At 28.5% G+C, this 21,016-nt stretch overlaps 1 protein-coding gene across 1 annotated transcript in view; it reads right to left on the bottom strand.

The window, feature by feature from the left end:
* The window catches only part of LOC111626386 (calcium-binding mitochondrial carrier protein Aralar1-like), a 42,372-nt gene that overhangs the window by 15,202 nt on the left and 6,154 nt on the right, over positions 1 to 21,016 (bottom strand). The window contains exons 3-7 of the mRNA XM_023369742.1: positions 16,313 to 16,369; positions 12,282 to 12,424; positions 7,715 to 7,830; positions 7,498 to 7,637; positions 7,280 to 7,426 (exon numbers count right to left, since the gene is read on the bottom strand). Coding sequence (XP_023225510.1) covers positions 7,280 to 7,426; positions 7,498 to 7,637; positions 7,715 to 7,830; positions 12,282 to 12,424; positions 16,313 to 16,369 — 603 coding nt within the window. The remainder of the gene's footprint in view (positions 1 to 7,279; positions 7,427 to 7,497; positions 7,638 to 7,714; positions 7,831 to 12,281; positions 12,425 to 16,312; positions 16,370 to 21,016) is intronic.

The raw sequence follows: 21,016 nt of genomic DNA, 5'->3' as shown, positions 1-21,016 counted from the left end.
TTAAAGTTGTGAAAATTGTTCCATTTCTCAAATTACCTAGATAATGTGCAGAGTATCTAGGTAATCCGCACATTACCTACTAGGCACTCAGTAAAGTGAAAATAAGATCTTTGCCACAAATAAATGTACCACAAATAGGTGTGCTTGTCGCAAAAACAAATTGCTATGAAATTCAAAGTGTCACCAATCTTTAAACTGCACTAATAAGTAAGCACAATTGGATAATGTTACCTATGGTGAGTAAAATGGCAACTTGTCTCTGATTCCAGCAAATAAAAGAAAGGAAACAGTGGGGACGCACGTTCAAACCTAACCTATTCTAATAATTTGGTTGGTAATAATTATGGTAATTTATTAGAATAGGTTAGGTTAGAACGTGCGTCCCACTGTTTCTTTTCTTCTGTTTGCTGGAATCAGAGACGAGCCGCCATTTTACTCACCATAGATAACATTAACTGCATAATTATGTCATGCGATCACCAGAAAAAGTATGATAACTTTATTATTTTTCGTCTCCGGTCCAAAAGTAGGGTATTGTCGAAGTCGTCTTGGTCCCCTCAGTTCAGATAGATACTCAGTCCCAAAATTCCATAGGTGGTTATCTATATAATAATTTCCCTAATTGTATTAATATTTTAAACCGTTTGATTTTTTGTATGTTCTTTAATTGGTTGATGATTAATTCTATCAAATAATTTGTTGATTGTTTGATTGTATTAACTTGATTCTTTAGATATTGAAAATTAAATAAACAACATTATGTTAATTTAAGCGTACAGAAACGTTGCTGTNAGAACTTTGTATTTTTATAATTTAATTTTGTTCTTTTCATTCTTGTTCATAGCTACTGCACTGTCATATTTCAGGTGATTGAAAGATTCTGTCAAAAAGATATAGTTGCAGCAAACAAAAGATACTCAAAATATAAAACTATTACAAACCATTTTTTAGTCATAAGCATTGCTTCTTATGACTATTATTTTATGCTTCAGTTTTGTTTTTTTCACAAAGCTGAAGCATAGAATTGAACATGAGGAGGAATGCAAAATTAAACTTCTTTCAGACACTTATTTCAAAATTGAAAAATATGACTATACAAACTAAGTCATACAAACTTCAGTCCTTCTGTTTGTTTATATCCTTTTCATTCCAGTCCAGGAACCACAAAACAGCCGGCGACTTGAAAAAAAATTCTTCTAAAAATAACAGACAAATACAATCAAAAAACCTCTCACACAATTAAAAATGATCTCGACGTCAACCCTTTCTTGTAGGCTACAACGTCTACAAACTTTAAAAATCAGTAAAATTCTTCCCAACAGCATTCATGTTATATAATTGCATTTAAGCTGAGAATCCTCTGGTGGATTTTTGGGCAGCTTAGAATTATTTGCATAATTGTACATAGAAGCCCAGGATTAATTTGACTTATTATATAAGCTGAGAGCTATTTAAATGCAATTATATAACATGAATGCTGTCGGGAAGAATTTTACTGATTTTTAATGTTTATAGATGATGTAGCCTACAAGAAAGGGTCAATGTTGAGATCATTTTTAATTGTGTGTGGAGGTTTTTTGATTATATTTGTCTGTTATTTTTAGAAGATTTTTTTCAAGTCGCCAGCTGTTTTGTGGTTCCTGGACTGTAACGAAAAGGATATAAACAAACAGAAGGACTGAAGTTTGTATGACTTAGTTTGTATAGTCATATTTTTCAATTTTGGAATAAGTCAAATTAATCCTGGGCTTCTGTGTTCTTTCAGACACATTTGTGTTTGGATTTGTAGTGTCTGAATTTCACCTTTCTCTGAATATTTCATCTAAATAATGACATGCAACTGAATGAAATTAGTGGTGTCCCTTCATCTGAATATTGATAATTTACTTTATCATTTCAGACCAGAAAACCTAATGATACATGAATATTTTGAAAGTAAAAAAAAATCCCATTATTTCCCATCTACTTTCAATGTTTCTTTGAAATATAATTATTGCCTCTTGAAATATATCACTTTGAATTGTTTTGTTACAGATTGCTATATTTAATTATTTGTCACTTGATAAGAACTTAAATGTTTAAATGAACCTTTGTAAATGTTTTTGTAAAATACAATGGAACAATTCTACACAAAAATGTGTGAATAAAAATAAAATTAATTTCACTAAGAACAGATTGGAAGATAAACAACAACAAAATTTGTTGACACTGTTTAACAAAGGCAGTTTTGCAAAATACTAGTTTATTATATACACATGTCCAAAACTTAAGAATGGACACAATCACTCCATAAGAGAAGTGGCCCAATCTGCCCCAAGAACACCTGAATCACTTGGTAACAAGCCTGCTATGACATTGAAAGTACTGCATTACAATTCAAGGTAAACATTCCATACTGACAAGTCTTGGCCTGGAAATTGGTAAGCACCTTCCATCCATTCTCCACCTATGTCCAACTACTGTATGTATCTTTTTCACCAAAGACTTACTTTATTGCTCTGATTTGTAAAATTCTACAAATTTTGTATTAACCCTATGTTACATGTCCTACAGTTCTTGCCCTATCTGTCTGCATTTGTCTACAGTTTTCTCTATTCATGTATATGTTACCGCTAAAGCTCGAAAGTCGTTAATGTGTACATTACCTAGCTAATCTGCAGATTAACTAGGGTGATCCGTTAAAGTTGTGAAAACTGTTCCATTTCTCAAATTACCTAGATAATGTGCAGAGTATCTAGGTAATCCGCACATTACCTACTAGGCACTCGGTAAAGTGAAAATAAGATCTTTGCCACAAANAATTTCACTAAGAACAGATTGGAAGAAAAACAACAACAAAATTTGTTGACACTGTACCCACGCTCGAGTCTGACTCAAGCAAGGTTTATAGCGTTAAAAAAAACGGGCGTTTGGGCCCCCGAATTTTTATTTTTGGAATGTTTTTTAGGTCCCAAAATTTTTTCAAAATTTTTTGCCCGCACAAAAAAATTTTATCGTGATTTTAATGAGCCTTTGATAAAGCTCGATTAAGGCTTAATTGCTTTTTAATGTTTTTTTAATGGGAGTTTTTTATCAAAATTAATTAATCGTTCTAAAGTTGTAGTGCACTGATTTTCCTTCGGTAAAGTTATTTAAAGCTGCTTTATGATGTCAAAAACAACCTCCAATAGTTTTTAAATTTTTTTAATAGATTTTATTATATATATGTTTAATTAATTAGGGGGGGTCGGAAATCGCAATAAAAATTATAATTTTTTTAAAAATTTAAAAATATAGGTTTAGTTTCTAGTCACCCACTTTAAACCCTTCTCCTCCTGAGAAGTCTGAGAATGTCCCGGGAAATAGGACACCAGCTGTTCTCAAGGTCATCCAGATGTGTAAACAATGACTCATAGGTGTTAAATTTCACAGAAAGACGAGACAAAGGAAAGTAAATGAAGAAGCTTTTTAACCAAAATTAAGCCATTTCTTTCATTTTTTTTCAGTTTTAAGTATTTTTTATGCTTAGTTAAAAATTTTTTTAAAACAGTGGACAAGAAGCGGTTAACAAAGGCAGTTTTGCAAAATACTAGTTTATTATACACACATGTCCGAAACTTAAGAATGGGCACAATCACTCCATAAGAGAAGTGGCCCAATCTGCCCCAAGAACACCTGAATCACTTGGTAACAAGCCTGCTATGACATTGAAAGTACTGCAATTCAAGGTAAACATTCCATACTGACAAGTCTTGGCCTGGAAATTGGTAAGCACCTTCCATCCATTCTCCACCTATGTCCAACTACTGTATGTATCTTTTTCACCAAAGACTTACTTTATTGCTCTGATTTGTAAAATTCTACAAATTTTGTATTAACCCTATGTTACATGTCCTACAGTTCTTGCCCTATCTGTCTGCATTTATCTACAGTTTTCTCTATTCATGTATATGTTACCGCTAAAGCTCGAAAGTCGTTAATGTGTACATTACCTAGCTAATCTGCAGATTAACTAGGGTAATCCGTTAAAGTTGTGAAAACTGTTCCATTTCTCAAATTACCTAGATAATGTGCAGAGTATCTAGGTAATCCGCACATTACCTACTAGGCACTCAGTAAAGTGAAAATAAGATCTTTGCCACAAATAAATGTACCACAAATAGGTGTGCTTGTCGCAAAAACAAATTGCTATGAAATTCAAAGTGTCACCAATCTTTAAACTGCACTAATAAGTAAGCACAATTGGATAATGTTACCTATGGTGAGTAAAATGGCGGCTCGTCTCTGATTCCAGCAAAGAGAAGAAAGGAAACAGTGGGGACGCACGTTCAAACCTAACCTAACCTATTCTAATAATTTGGTTGGTAATAATTATGGTAATTTATTAGAATAGGTTAGGTTAGGTTAGAACGTGCGTCCCCACTGTTTCCTTTCTTCTGTTTGCTGGAATCAGAGACGAGCTGCCATTTTACTCACCATAGATAACATTAACTGCACAATTATATCATGCGATCACCAGAAAAAGTATAACAACTTTATTATTTTTCATCTCCGGTCCAAAAGTAGGGTATCGTCGAAGTCGTCTCGGTCCCCTCAGTTCAGATAGATACTCAGTCCCAAAATTCCATAGGTGGCTATCTATATAATAATTTCCCTAATTGTAATAATATTTTAAACCATTTGATTTTTTGTATGTTCTTTAATTGGTTGATGATTGAGTCTATCAATTAATTTGTTGATTGTATTAACTTGAATCTTTAGATATTGAAAATTAAATAAACAACATTATGTTAATTTAAGCGTACAGAAATGATTCTGTTGTTCCAGCAAAGATCTTATTTTCACTTTACCAAGTGCCTAGTAGATAATTTGCAGATTACCTAGATAATCTGCACATTACCTAGGTAATTTGAGAAATAGAGCAATTTTAGCAACTTTAACGGATCACCCTAGTTAATCTGCAAATTAGCTAGGTAATGTACACATTAACGACTTTCGAGCTTTAGAGGAAACATACAAATATTGTCCATCCTTAAGTTTTAATATGTGTAAAATAAAAAAACTTTATTGCAGAAAGAGATACATTTTCAAACTAATAAATGAAACAAGCTGTTGAATTCCTTTAAAAGCATTAAGAAAATCTTTTTTCTTCAAACCATTCTATTTTTCCATCAATTATTTTTAAAATGTATAAAAATATAGAAATTAAATTTTTATCTTATATATTGTTATATTAAAATGTAACAGATTGAAACAAGCTTATTTATTATGCCCTATTTATTAAACAGTACAATCTTGAGTCCAATATAGTAAAAAACAAAACAAAATTGTTCCTAAAAATATACTTACATATAAAATAACCCAATGTAATAAATATATAATATAAAACAAAAGAAATATATGACATGTGTTTTGGTATACTTGTATCAATTCATGACAAAGTGTAACACTGATGTGCAATATTCCAAGCAAATAAGAGTTCTATAAAAGCCATATTCCATATGGCTTTTATAGAACTCTTATTAAAGAGGTTTAAATTCGAAATGACCAATTAATGTACCATTTATCCTATAAAATTTTCTTCAAGTTTTGTTTCTATTCACCCAAATTATGGTATTCATGCAAAAATTTATTGTGAACTACTAAATGAAAATGAAATCATAAAAGCATCTATTAACAGTCAACAATTTGTATGTTTTAGGACAGTTACTCTGAAAAAAGCCATCTGTAGCATAATACTGCACCATAATAATGCCTTTCACAAATACTACAACAGTCACGATCCAAAAAATTAATAGCTTTGAAAAAGCAATAAAAACTCACTGTCTTTTGGCATTATACTATTTAATTCTCACAAAATAGATATGCAAGTACTTTCAAACAAAATCTGTATGCTGTATATATATAGCCTGATGATGATATTAATGCAATGTTGAAAGTATTTGTGTATCTATTTTGTGTGAATTAAAATAGTGAGTGAGACACCAAAAGATAGTGTTTTTTTTCCATTTCTTTTATACTTTTGGTATTGAATGTGATTATCATTTTAGTAATAGCTTTGGCTAGAAAATTTTGCAACACCCTCCTTACTCACCAGATCTGGCCCTAGTAATTATCATCTTTTTTTCTTTTCTCCAGCACTTTTAGAGTACAAAACATGCAAGTGCAGAAGTTATAAATGACATCACGGCTTTTATAAAACTCAAAACCAGAAAGCTATAAGAATGAAATTGATAGACAGTAATGAAACAAAATGGTGAATACATTTTACATTAAATTAAATTTAGTTTTGCCCTCCATAATCTTTTAAAAAGTACATTACTTATCAAATGACCCAATATATATTATTTACAATGTTTCAAGATGGAAAAAACTAAAGTATATTTTGAGAATTACTACATGATTTTTACCTTAAATTTATAAATATGAAGAAAGGAAGTTTCTCTATTAATTTAAAATCAAATTAGGACCCCACCATATGCAGATTAACCACACACTGTTTCAGAGTTACGCTATCAGTAATCCAAAAGAAAGAAAACAAAAGAAAAATGCATAAAATGAAGATTTTTAACTATGCGCTAAATCTATTATTTTTCCAAAGTTCAAGAGGTCTCTCATCATCTCAGTCATGTTCATTATCATTCTGGGTGCGTTTACTTCTGAGCTAATTTTACTATCAGCACGCTCAGCCTGTATACTTTCGTCCAAGTGCCACGCTCATTGGCGTTTACTTTAGAGCTATATGACGTCATGTTTAGCGAAATTGTAAAGCTCGGAGTGCTAGCTAGTTCGTTGTCGACCTTTGCGCTAATTCAATATGGCTGCTCTCGTAAAAAAATTATTTTCTGTACAAAGTACTAAAAACAGAATTAGTTTTCGAAAAATAAACGGCAGAAAGTATTTTTATCGGTAAATTTCAATTATTTGTTGTGTAAAATATTTACAATGATCTTTTTTTCATTGTAAGGTTCAATAGCTTTAGATGACTTTTTTCATAAACAGAGTAAATTAATGTGAAAAAAATTAAGCTTTAGATGACTTTTTTCATAAACAGAGTTAATTAATGTGAAAAAAATTAAGTTCAATTCATTGTTTATGATTAAAACTGAGGTTTACCTAATATGCATTTGGAATCTTCAGAAATGTCATGTTCGGAGCATTAAATAAATCGTAAAGAAATGAACAGCATTAATAATAATCCAAAATTACATAAGTTTGTATACTTGAATGAATTTTCACTTACATATGGGAAATGACTTCTCAAGAAATTGTATCATTTGAATACCANTTTGATAATTACAGCCACAAGATTCCGTTTCACTTCTTCACTTAAAAGATGACTTTTAACGGATATCATGATATCGTTAAAATCTAAGGCAGATATGCAACCCCGCTTTTTTTTGTCGTACTTTCTAAATGCTTGGATGGCATGCTCTTCATGAAAATCCTAATAAAATAATATAATCATATAAAATAAAATCTATATTTATGTAACATTTTAAAGTTTTGGAGACTTACATGAAGCAATTGAGAAAATTCCACGTAACTGACTAACCTACTCCTCTCTTCGCCAAAATGTAAGCGCATAAACTCACTGTTAAAATTGAAGGGAATTTTCTCGTGAAGAGTCGTATGTTTAATGATTTCCTCAAATTCATCTAAGAATAAAATATTAATTAATATTCAAATTTTATTGTCAAAGTTATTTCAATATTCTTTATAATTAATAAATTACCATGGGTAATGGTTCCGGATCCATTTGTGTCGAATAACTGAAAGGCAGTCTTATATAACGAATCAGGTTTGCAAAGAACGGCTTCAAAGGCTTGAAATTCAGCAAAACTGACAAGACTAAATAATTTTGAAATCAATAAAACATTAATTAAATACAACTTTTAGAAAGACTTAGTTAATTTGTTTACCTAAACACTATAAAAAGAAAGTATTAAAAAATTATAAATTGAGGAAATTATTTATAAATATATATTTATATTTTAAAATTCTTCATAAATACATTAGATAAATATAAAAAAAATAACAGCAGCATTAATATACTTCTTCATATTCGATAAACAAAGTCAATTCCAACCTTTAATTTTAAATATAGTGCACTCTTACTAATCTGAACTAATTACTGTATAAGAATGTTCAGATAATTAATCTATATACATAAAAAAACAGGAAATCAAAAAGAATTTCAAATAAATAATATATGCACAGTTATGGATATCTTTCACTTTTTAAATCTTCAAAGTTTAAAAGTTTTAATGCCAAAATTTATGCCATAGTAATTTAGAGATGAATGAATTCAATCAATTATGAACTGATTAGATAATTATATTGAGAATTCTTAGAATGAAACTCATAAATACAGACCAGAAATTTTAGAAACAAGCTTTATGCAAATTTGATTTGGAATTTCAAATCTGTTTGATTATTAAACACATTTAGGATTTTCTTTGAAATAAAAAGTAAAGTATACAAAAGTGTTATAGAGACAAGGAGAGAACTGATTAATTTACTTTTGTTAAAATGTTACCACAAATTGAGAAAACCCTTTCACTATTGGTTAATGTAAGTTCAACAGTTTTGAGCACTAAGTAAAGTTTCTCTACATTTTCACTATGTTTGCTTACCAACACTAACATTTTAATTTCTTCCGCTTTGAAATTTATCTTTACTATTGTTTGAATATTACTTGAAATCTTTGTACCTTCAACACATTTTTTCCCCAAAGCTTCAAATTCAAAAAATGCTGAAAATTTTTGAAGGTTCAAAGCTTCGAAGGCTTTGATTGATATTCCTACACACAGTATAATATCGTTTATGAACTAGGAGCATATATCTAAAAACTTTTTATACTGTATTTAGTATATGTCTTTATATTAAAATACATAGTATATATTAATTTTACAAATTTAGCACGTTTTAAAGAATAAACTATGATTTATCTTTGTTGGTTGGAAATTTAGCAGAGAAACAAACAAAATTGGTTCGGATCGGAAGTATATTAAAAATTTTTTGTTTGAATTAAGTTGTTTTATTCAAGAATTTTTTGCAAGATTGTGATTGTTGGAAGACTTTTTCACTTATGAACTACAGTTGGCCAGATGTTGTTTCAAAACAAATTCTCACCCAAATGTACATGGTGAACTTCAAAAAGATGCAGTTTTCTAAATAATTAATCAATTTTCTTTTTAATTTTAAAATAATAAAACCACCGTGAATTTACTACAATATTTTAATTTAAAATATTTACACGCAGAAAAATAGTTTACTATAACATCTTTAAAGCATTATCATCTGTATTTATCTTGCACATGATAATATATCAATGTATGATTCTGAGAAAGTGTTATTTTAATTCATTTCATTGTTTTACACTAAACACCAAGACGAGCATTAGTCTATCTGGAGTTCTCTTTAACGTATTACATCCATATGATATCAGTGCTTCTCTCTATTTCATTTACACTAATTACTTTGCAAGAATAGCTCAAAAATTCAAGGGTGAAGCTGGTAACTCTGATAAGTGAAAGAAAATCAAAAGTTTTCTTCAGAAGTTGCAAGAATATTAGGGAAGAACAAATCTTCCATGTGTGTCATAATAGAAAAGAAAAAAAATACATGAAAGTGTTTCAGTGACACACAAAACAGTGTGTATTCAAATTTTTAAGTTATTTTTATGATTCCATCATACTATTATTTTTAATATAGTTTTTTATTTGCTTTATTTATACAAAAAATGTGTGGTAGGTATGCTAATATAAGAAATACTTAAGTATTAATGGAATTTGTTTATTTTATGTGAATTTCTGCTTACACAAGAAGTCTTGGAATGTATTAGTTGCATATGGTGAAGTCCTACTGTATTTAGTCTAATTATATCATATATAATCAAAAATTGCAATCAGCAGAATTTTAATAATTCAATATATATTGAAAATATAGCCAGANTGTTTTTTTTTATTTTTATTTTACAAGTAAATTGTTTTTATTTTCAAAATAAGATAGTTCTATTATTAATTCAATTACATTAAACAAACCGAAAAGACAGCTTTATTATGCAAGTAAAATTCATAATATGGAAGATTTCGATTAGAAAACATATTTAAAGAGAACTTAATTTGGATACTAATTAAAGTTTTCCTAATTAAAATGAACTTTAATGATTTACAGACGAACAGATTATCAAAATGATGTATTAGATTAATGAGTGCTCATAATAATTCATAAAAATCGATATGGGAATTTGAGACAAGCGCCACCACTATTATAATATGATAGTAAACCTCAATATCCACTCATTCGCTTCTCCAACTGAGCAGCATGAACATCAGTTATCATCCCAACTACACTAACTCCGATTCGTTCTCTTCTTCTGGTTTCTATATAGCAGCATCGTTCCTCTTTCTCATATGGTTCTTCGGATGTTTTAATAACTTTCTTGCCATTTTAGCTATCGTTTCCGATCGATGTTTGAGAACTCCGATGAATGGAATCTTGTTGAATCTCAGTTTGAGTGATTTGAGTATATCCGCTTTGGGAACTCCTTTGTCTTTTATAGCTGCGCTCAATCAGAGATGGCCTTTTGGACAGTTTCTCTGCTACTCTTATGGCTTTTTTATGACATTAACAGGTGAGTCGAACATTTCTAACTTTCCACTGAAGATTTTGACGATTTTTAATAATATTTTTCAATACGTGGGACAGAAAATCGAAGCTTAACTTGTCGTCGTTTATCTGTAACTAGACCGATTTTCCGTCATTATTTTAATGTTTTTCTCGTAATTTTCTTCAGATTATTGAATAAATATCTGACTAAAAAAACAAAAAAAAAAAACAGATATTATAAACGCTAAGAAAATTTAATATAAATTATATTATTAAAAGTTTTTAAAATTAAGTTAAAATTATTAACCGTATTAAATTAAATAATTGATTAGTCTTTCTCAGTGGATGATGCATTTAATTTAATGGTATTGTTTAAATACGAAAACTATTTTTCATTTAAAATTTGAATTTTATGAAAATATAATCTGTTTATTTAATGAATAAATCAAATTCTATCCATAAAATCTCAGAGAATATTCGAATTTTGTTATACGTAGAGATTACTTTTCAAGTGTTTATTATTGTTAATAATAATAATAATAATATTATTTTTTTTAACTTTTCGTTACCTGAACTAATATTAGTAAGATTGCCTATCGATTTACTATTGAATCATTCGTAAAAATAAATATATATTTGTTTTAAATGACAGATTCAGGAGCAAATCTCAAAGGAGGGAGGGATAGCCTCCGTTATCAACCCCTTAATTCACGCTTGTCTTAGAATAATTGCTTTAAAAATCAGTTTAAAAAAATAATAATGATAATAATAATACAAATCTGTAGTTATCTATTAAAATTTCAATTATAAAAGATTTAATTTACAATTTGTTTTACAAAAGTTTCGGATTTAAATTTTCGAATGCCTTTAAACAAAATATAGTTTAAAAATTGTTTATTCTACTTTTTATTTTATTTACATTAATTATTATATGATTTAGTATTTTAATATAATAATAATAATAATTGTAATTACCACTAACATCTTTCTTTAAATTTTAAAGAAAAAATTAAAGTAAAATTCTAAATTATGTGTTCTTTTTTAACATCTTGTTACTAAGTTCACTTAAGTTATATATATATATTTTTTTAATGAAAAAATAAATATATTTAAATATTTATCAAGTTTTTTAACAATATTTTTCTGTTGGAAAAAGGTAATATTTTAGAATAATTCGAAAAATATGCATCAAGGGATCTACGCGAAACATTTTAATTGAAGACTACCGAGAATTTTTATTAAATTTCCCGTTTAAATAACGTTGAAACTTCATAAAAATTTCACTTTAAACGAAAAGAAAAATAAAGTATTTAAAGTTTAATTAATTAATTAACTTAAATAAAACTATTTAAGTATGGTATTTCACGTATATTCTAATACAAACCATTTTTTTAATAAATAAATATTTCATACGCCGTTATAACCGAAAACCATAAATTAATACAATGATTTATCGCTTAGAAATAATACAATAAATTGTATACATCCTTATTAATTAAACATTAATAGAATAATACCGAAAATAAAGTGATAATTATAAAATCTTGAGGAACAAAAGCTAGGGATTAAATTAATTAACATTAAAATAATGATTGATAATATTTAAAATACGATAAGTTATTACGTTCATATTCTAAGCTATTTATATCAAAATAATTTTAAAGGTATGATTATTTTTATAAACTTACCCATCTTTAGATGTGTCTAGAATGTTACCCAGTAATCGTACAGTGTTTGGATTGTAATCGTCGTGACGATATAAACCTAAAAATCCTCTAACAAAATCTTCCGGTGTCATAAATTTATCGCTATCTTTTTCCACACTTGCATACTAAAGAATAAAGATTAGTCAATATAATCAAATTTTGATTCAGTTTCAATATAATTTTACTAACATGTTTAACAGCTTTCAATTGAAACTGTTACTAATGATTAACGAAACCTTCAAATTACTTCAGATGTAAATGTTCTACCGATTACATAATTACTTAAAGAATGCACATTCATGAAGGTAAGATATGAAAGCTAAATTCCCTTAAGCTTACTATCAAGAATAATATATTTTCTATAGTATAAACTTGGAATAAATATAGTAGTAATTCACCGAGCAAAGGATCTCAGCTCAGTTTACAAACAAAAAAATTTATTTTCACAGTGCTTCATTTTCATAAACAGGAAATGACATCACATTTTTTAAATCTCTTGATTTATAAGCTTTGAACATGAGGAATAATAATGATACAGTAAAATAATTTTGTTACATGTAAAAAAATAACTAAAACTGCACAGGTTTGAACCTACATTGTGTAGCTACAGTGCCTATTGTTTTACCCACTCAGCTATTGCCATTGCAAGTATTTGTGAAACTTCCAAAGACATAAGCTAAACAGTCAATTTTCAGAGGCCCATTTTTCAGAAACACTAGAGAAATGAGTCATTACTTAGACAATGAACTGTTTGTGTTTAGGACTACATGCTCACTAAGTTTTGTTTGAATAGGAGACCCAAACATCTGGTCGTCTCCTTGTAAGTGATGTTAAAGACATTACTGCAAAAACTGATAAGTAAACAACACTGAATAAATTACTATTAACTGTAGATTGTACAAGGGACTCCTACCTGAAAGAACTAATGGGCTCTTCTGGTAGGCCCTCAAAACTAATGCTTGTAACTCTTAACTGAGACATACCAGCAGATCTCTGATCAGCTGCAATTGTTCCTTACATCCTTCTAATATAACAAAATCAAAAAAAAAAAAAAAGAGGGATGTGCTACGTATATTTTCAAAATGGCAGCATACCTCTCTCGTGGGTGTGCACATACTCATTCCTGTCACTTGGAAAGTAAATCATTGCTGGTCAAAAGGAACTTTTGTTAAACAGCAAGCAAATGTCTGCTAGAAGTTTGTGAACTACAAAATATTACTGAGGTACAAGTACTGAATTGCATTTTCATCTTGCTTTCAGGTTTAAAAAATGTTATTTTTAGATTATGTACTTTTTGATTGATACAAACAATGTAAAATTATAATTAAGATGTTCACTGTATTCTGTTAATAAAGCATCATGTTTAATAAAATTATCATCATCAATTACCTACTATTTAATGATGTTAGATTGCCTACTGGCAAGTCCCAGTGGCATAGTTTAATTATCCATGGTAAGATTTTGATGGACTCACAGGAAAGACCTTCATTCATCCAATTATTATATCTTCAAGTTAAGCATTTTGTAATTGGTTTTAACACATCCTTTTAAATGACAAGGCCAATATAGCCAGAATTTTCACTAATTGTAATCTTGTCTACTTATCCTGCTTAACATTATCAGTCTAGTCAAGTTTCAAAGTGATGACAATAAGCAGATTCTACTATATTTGTTTTTTGTACATACAGTCATATGTCCATATAATGAACTTCTATATTATAAATTTCTCTTTTCAAAGTATTTTTCTGGAGATTTAAAAAAAAAGACACATTTTGAACAATTTAAAAATATCTATTTAACAAAGTTTTGCCAGCTGCATAAATATCATTTCAATAACATTTCATAACAAATAAAATATTACATATGCATGTTACATGAAAAATTGAATAAAGCATACTTTGATTTTTAATGTAACATGCATGCATAATATTTTATTCTGTTGCAAATATATTCATGAATATTTTCGTGTAACATTGTTATGGTTTATCATATTTTCTTTTCCCTACCAGTCAATTTTCCATTTAACAAATTTTCTACATAAATGAATTCTACACATTTCCTAGAGGTAATTTATTACAGAAGTTCAATCATGTGCATTTTTCAGATTTTACCATTTACATGTAGAAAAAATTTGTTTGTTTGTTATATTCATACTAACACCAAAACATTTTTTATTCACATAAGCTGGGAGAGAGGAAAGCAAATATTGGGGAAGTTCTAAAGGTGGCATAACTTTGCATACACTCAATCTAAAATCATAATACAGTACATTGTAATAATTAATAACAACAATATTAATTTCTGTAACAATCTAAAACAACAGTATGGAGTCAGATTTTAAAACAAAATATTTCCAATTAAGTTTTCTATGAAATTATATGCTATAGTAGACAATGTATTTGAAATAAATAAGATGTCTAGAGGTGATTTTGCAAAACATTCCTATGTGACCTATTTAATTAAGCAATACTAAAAAATATCACTATCTCTTATATTTGACTTTAGACTACTTAAATTATTATTATTATTATTATAGTAGAGCGTCGTTTATCCGAAAGGATTCCAGTCGGCAAATTTAAATTTTCGCTACTGCTGTGGCGCTGCAATCTTTGCCTATATCTTGGGCTACTCCAATATTTTTTTGTTGATGTGTGTTTTTTAGCTGGCAGCACTGGCACTTTTGTGTGGTGTTTTTCTGAGGACTGTGTGTCATACTGAATCAAACGTTTTTGATACTAGATTAACTTCTAAAGTATAATTTTTTTTGTTTTTATATTTTTCAATATATTTATTTTGTTTGTAAAAAATAAAGAAATAATTTTTAACGATGCAATAGCCACGATTATTATTTTAAAAAGTTTACATTAGGCTTAACATCGACGAAAATTCAACGCAAAACAACATGCAACGGAGAAAAATTTCAACATGGGATGTGTTAATGTATTTTTTCGTACATAATCAGTTATCCGAAAATAAGTTATCCAAACAACCCCAGTCCCCAATTGATTCAGATAAACGACGCTCTACTGTATTATTATTATAATACATAAACACAAATTTCCAATGTAAAAATTAAATATACTATTGCACCATATTCTCAAAACATGTCCTATTATTCAATAATATTAACATGGTTAATTTAAAGGCAGCACCACACATTTGGTATTTGCTGAATGTTGCACAAACATTTGGTCAATACAGAGTAGTGTGAATGATTTACTCATGACTACTCGGTATGAAATATTCGTATTTACAGTTTTCCACTCCTTGTTGATACAGTGTGCGAAATCAAAGGGGACAAATAGGCAATTATTTGGCAATTGGCAAGTGTGTGGAGCCAGCTTACAAATATAATAAATTCAGAGATTAGTTGAAATACATACAAAAGATCAAATCAAAATTATTTGAAGTAATATACAAAATGGGCCAAAAAGCAGTTAACCAAGCTATATTTTTACAACTATTCTAACAGCGCATAACAACTGATTCAGTCACTTCCAATGAAGTCAATCATAAGTAACACACGCAGTTTTAACTGTTCTTTAAATAATAGAGAGGTTGCGGCTGAAGTTTTCATCTTTAAAACATGAACGTCGAACGTCACTTACAAGATAGCGACGTTCGACGTTCACGTTTACAGGTGAAAACTTCGGCCGCAACCTCTCTAATTTCAAAATTATATCTTTGTTAACTGAATTTTGGAACCATCCCGTATATATACCAAAATTCTTAAATTACTTCCAGGATGAAAGGAATAATAATTTTTTAAAAATTGTTATATATTAAATTTATCTCTTCTTGAATACTTTTATGTGAAATTATTACTGTTGATTACAGCAATTATACAAAATCTTCCAAAGCCATCTTATTTAAAACAATATAATCATCATGTATCATTTTTCTCATTTCTGCTATATATGTACATTATATTCTCATGTAGCATTAGACAGAATTATAATGTATATTATACTGTATATATATGTCTATATGTCTGATTGTTCCATTTAACAAACCTTTAAAAATATCTCTCTCAGTCTTTCAGTGTCGGCTCTTCTCACAAACTGACTACCCTGGAAATAAAAAGTTATTTTAATAAATATTTTTGTGTCAAATTCTATACATTATGTATAGAGAATTCTCTTACAAAAACTTACAGATAATCTTTTCTAAAGTAACAGTTTCTTGGAAATATTACAATTTGAATTTGTCTTGAGCAGCAAATTAGATTTAAAATAAAAGTCACAACCAGATTGTATTTGAGAACTTGATTTTTAATTGTTAGTTTCTTATAATACAAATAAAATGTCAAGTAGAAGGTTAATAGTCAAATTCACAATAGAAATTAATATCTTAAACACTTAGCAAAAGTTGAATTTATAAATAAATTTTATAAATGTTAAAAATATATTTACAAAATGTACATTTGCCCATATTTCATCATTTTAAACTAACATAAAGCTTCCAGTTCTAGACTATGTAAATTTGTGATTTGAATTTTCTGATGAGTTTGAGACTTTTGACATGCAATATTTTGTAATGATACAAACAAAAACAAGAGCTAAGTTTATATGTATATTATTTTAAAAAAGAAAAACTGTCTCAAAAATGAATGGAAAAAAAAATAGTTCCGTCATCATAAAAATATACAAATGATGAGAGATGATGCACAATACTGCAGTTTCTCTTACAGCAATGCCAGAAATGTCCCCTAGAAGATCTAAAATCTGGAAGAGCAAAGTCCAGAGACTTACAGGATCAAATTCCATATGAGATTATGTGATCGGCAAAGAAGTCTTCCAAAAACCATAGTCCGGAATGACCGTGAGCGAACGGCAACGGCATCTACCACAGTGGAAATGCTAACATACAACTTACGAGTCTCATATGCTATGCCATACGACTTTAATGTTGTTACAAATTTTTCACTGCACAGTAACTTTTTGGATACCTTGTATCACCTCACAAGAATTTAATGAAAACAAAAATGGCAACCAGAAGAGATTTATAAAGTTAAACAAAAAAATTCATTTTAATTAATAAGTTAATGGAATGCTAAAGAATTTTTAATTCATTTTACAGATTACTGTTACTCATTCATTCATTATTGAGGGATTTACTTTGTTTTATTTAATGCTATTGTAAAACTAGAATAGTTTACTTTAAACCTAATATATATAAATAGTTAAATTTCTACATTTTGTTGCTAGATTTATCATTGGTAGATTATCAAGTATTCATAGTGAGTGAAATAGCTATAAACATATGACAAATTGGTCTTTCTAGCTTTTACATTCAATCATGTACTTGATTACATCAAGTAAAAATATAGATACAATTTTCAAACTATTATCAAGTTTTCACAATATTTTGCACCTCTTAGTAAATCACAGATTGATTATTTCATGTTTAATAATCAAACAGACAGTTGTGATCATCAGTTTACAACACTACTTCTGAATGAAGCAATTTTAAGAAAATTTCTGTGCATTATGCATATGTTCATAACTTCTTAATTGTAAATACACATACATAAAGTAGTTTTATATCTTAAACGCTGCTTATCTTCAGACTCATTTAATAAATTTTAATTTTGTATTGATCATATAATGCATAGCCAAGTATAATATTTTCTTGACAATTCACTCCATATTTTGTAAATATTTAAAATTTTAAATAATTTATAAGGTTTATAATAGTTACATTTATCAGATGATATCAAAATTAAAAAGTTTATAATACAAATGAGATGTCAATTTGAAGTTAAAGGTTAAAAATTAATTTTGTAATCTTAAGAAATTCTGTTCTATAGGCCTAAATTGTTAGAAGAGAGAAACCCGATTTAAAACTTTAGAATACATTTTTTTTTTTAAATCAAAATATGTACACATCTTTTTCTTTACAGAAAGCCATTCTTTAATGTTATTGTTCTCATTTGTAGAGCTTTATCTCAAAAAAACATCTAACATTTGTGAATAAATTTCAATTTCTCAATCCAAAACACTCACTGATATTCAATTTGTTGTTAAATTAAAGAAGCGAAAGCTTTCATAATATGTTTGTAATGATAAATAATGAAACTTCCGTACCCTGAAATAATGAGGAAATGAAAGATAAATATAGAAGCTTGGTAAAATCTATAATAAGAACTTTCTAATAGTAGTTAAAATGGAATGAAAACAATTACAGATATTAAAAACAATATAGTTCCATACTAAACAAATATTATGCAACAAAGATTATAAACATCTGCATATCTTTTTATTGTCTTTTTGGAAATGTTTTATTTGAAATTAAAGCATAACTCAACTACAATGTAATTTACTTAACAGACAACACCTCATAACACTCCAGCAATTAAATTTAATGAACTCGAAAATGCTTTCAATCAGTCGCAGAACACAAAAAAACAAAACATTCTATTTCGTTTTTCATGTTCTGCAACCAAAGATCCATTAAGTTTAATAAAAAACATTTTTGAGTTCATAAATTTAATTGCTGGATAAAGTGCTGTTTGTTCTTTTCAAGTTTTGGTTGTTTCTTGTACTATAATTTAAAAAAAAGAAAATACTGCTTTTAATGGAGTAAAAATTTAGAAATCATTCAAATGCTTTTGAAGCTAACTATCCACCTTCAAGAATTCTAGAAATGTTCTGCTGCCAAGAAAGTGCAAACTTCTTGTCACTTATAGTGATATCATCATCACTGTTAGGAAGAATGATTTAGAAATTAAACAAAATTGAAAGATTACATAAATGAATTAATTAAATATGTAATGCAAAATTACAGATTAATGTTTTATGTGTAACCTTTAAATTAATTTTGTATGATTTTACATCATCATAAAATCATTTGATGACATGTAGCCAGTAAAGTTGTACTGATACATTTCATTTATTTATGTAATCTTTCAGTTTCTAAGTTATTCTTTCTGATTTAATAGTGACATTGTCATCTCAATAGCAACAATTTTTCTCAAATTTACACTTCCATTAGAACCAAAGCTCAACACTAGTGCACTTTTGGTACTGCGTACAACAAGCACTAACTCATCATGCTTTATAGATCTTAGCAATGGAAGGAATGCATCTAGAAAAATTTTATTATTTTAATTAACTACCATTTAGAGATAAATAGTTATCCCTGTCTCATTTCAAACATATCAATTATTTTAATAAAAAATTTTCTCCCCTTCTCTCTTACATTGTCAATGGTCTTTGGGTTGATTATATCCACATCATTGTTATATTTATTATAATTTCAAAATAAATTAAATTAGATTCTAATTATGTTTATTATATATAATTACTATTTCATAAATTACATATTAAGACTGGAAAACTTATACAAATAATTAATAATAATAAATAGAATAAAGGATGTGATACCCTTAGACATTTTAAACATGCATTAAAATGTGATGATTGAGTAAACAATTTTATAAGTTAACTTATATTTTACCATTCAGAAACATGCTAATATAGCAAAAAATATAATAATTTATAAAAATATTCATAAAGAAATCATCTAATTTTTGGTTGAAAGCATGTAAAATCATTACCGACAATAAATTGCAATTACAAAAATTGTCATTAAGGGAAAGAATCGTTTGCTTTTAAGAAAATATACAAATTGTAATCATGTTAATAGTTCCCTCTAACCTGTTCATCCGTGTATAATAATTTTAAAAATATTGCACAAGCCTTTGTGAGTACATGATGTATTTTAGAAGATGAATAAATTTACAATAATTTACAGTTAGTTCTTTTATTGACTCTCATATTTATAAGCTAATATTATATCTGACTTTGTAGGGGTCAGTTAAAAGCTATCAGTAGATGAATTGCCTTTAATTTGCCTTCAGACTGTTACTTTGTAAAATTTCATTCTATTTTATCATGTTGGCTGTTTGAAATGGCATTGTTAAAAATAAAGTTTGCAAATTTTATAAAATAAACAATCCAAAAAAAAAAAAAAGCTTAGAAGCTACAAAAACAATTATTATTAGTTTTTAACAAATCTCTATAAAGTCAGATATACAGGGTATTCCAAAATGAATGCTACCATTTTGAATTACTTTCATTATGTTAAATATTATCTAAGAAGTATGCAACATACACCAACTGATAGAGTAACCGTCAGAGTTTTGCCTACCATCTGCATTCAAATGTCTCATTGTCTATTACCTATAGGAAGTGCCATAAATGAAAACGGCAACTTCACAACAGAGAAGGCATTTTGCATTCTGAAGTTCATAAAGTTGGAATAACTCGTCATTGTGCTACACAAGTAATCTGCAAGAGCTGTAGAATTGTTGCCACTATGGTAGGAGTGACAACAAATATGCCATAGCAAGCTTAGGAAGAAATCAAGTATTGGTCAGATGCAAGCCACGTGACATGACGTACATGCATTGAGAAATTATAATGGGTAAATGTAAAATTTTAACTGTACATTACAATGTCTTCAGATAATAATTAACATAATTACTAGTGTTGCAACGAATAGTATATTCGGCCTCAGGCCGAATATTCAGCCAGGAGCGTGGCCGAATAGGCGAATATTCGGCCAAACTATTCGGCTTGATTAACGTACGCACAAAAATTGGCGTGCAAACCGCATTATGGTGAGGACCCTGCTCTCTATTGGCCCGTTGCCAATCACATTAATTCTTGATAGTTATAGCGGACAGATAAGAGCGTCATGGCAGTATGTGATAA

Source organism: Centruroides sculpturatus, unplaced genomic scaffold (genome assembly GCF_000671375.1).
Source record: "Centruroides sculpturatus isolate CEXI.00-Female unplaced genomic scaffold, Cexi_2.0 scaffold400, whole genome shotgun sequence".
NCBI lineage: Eukaryota > Metazoa > Arthropoda > Arachnida > Scorpiones > Buthidae > Centruroides > Centruroides sculpturatus.
The sequence above is the reverse complement of the archived record's forward strand: the minus strand, read 5'-3'. Positions and strand labels throughout refer to the sequence as shown.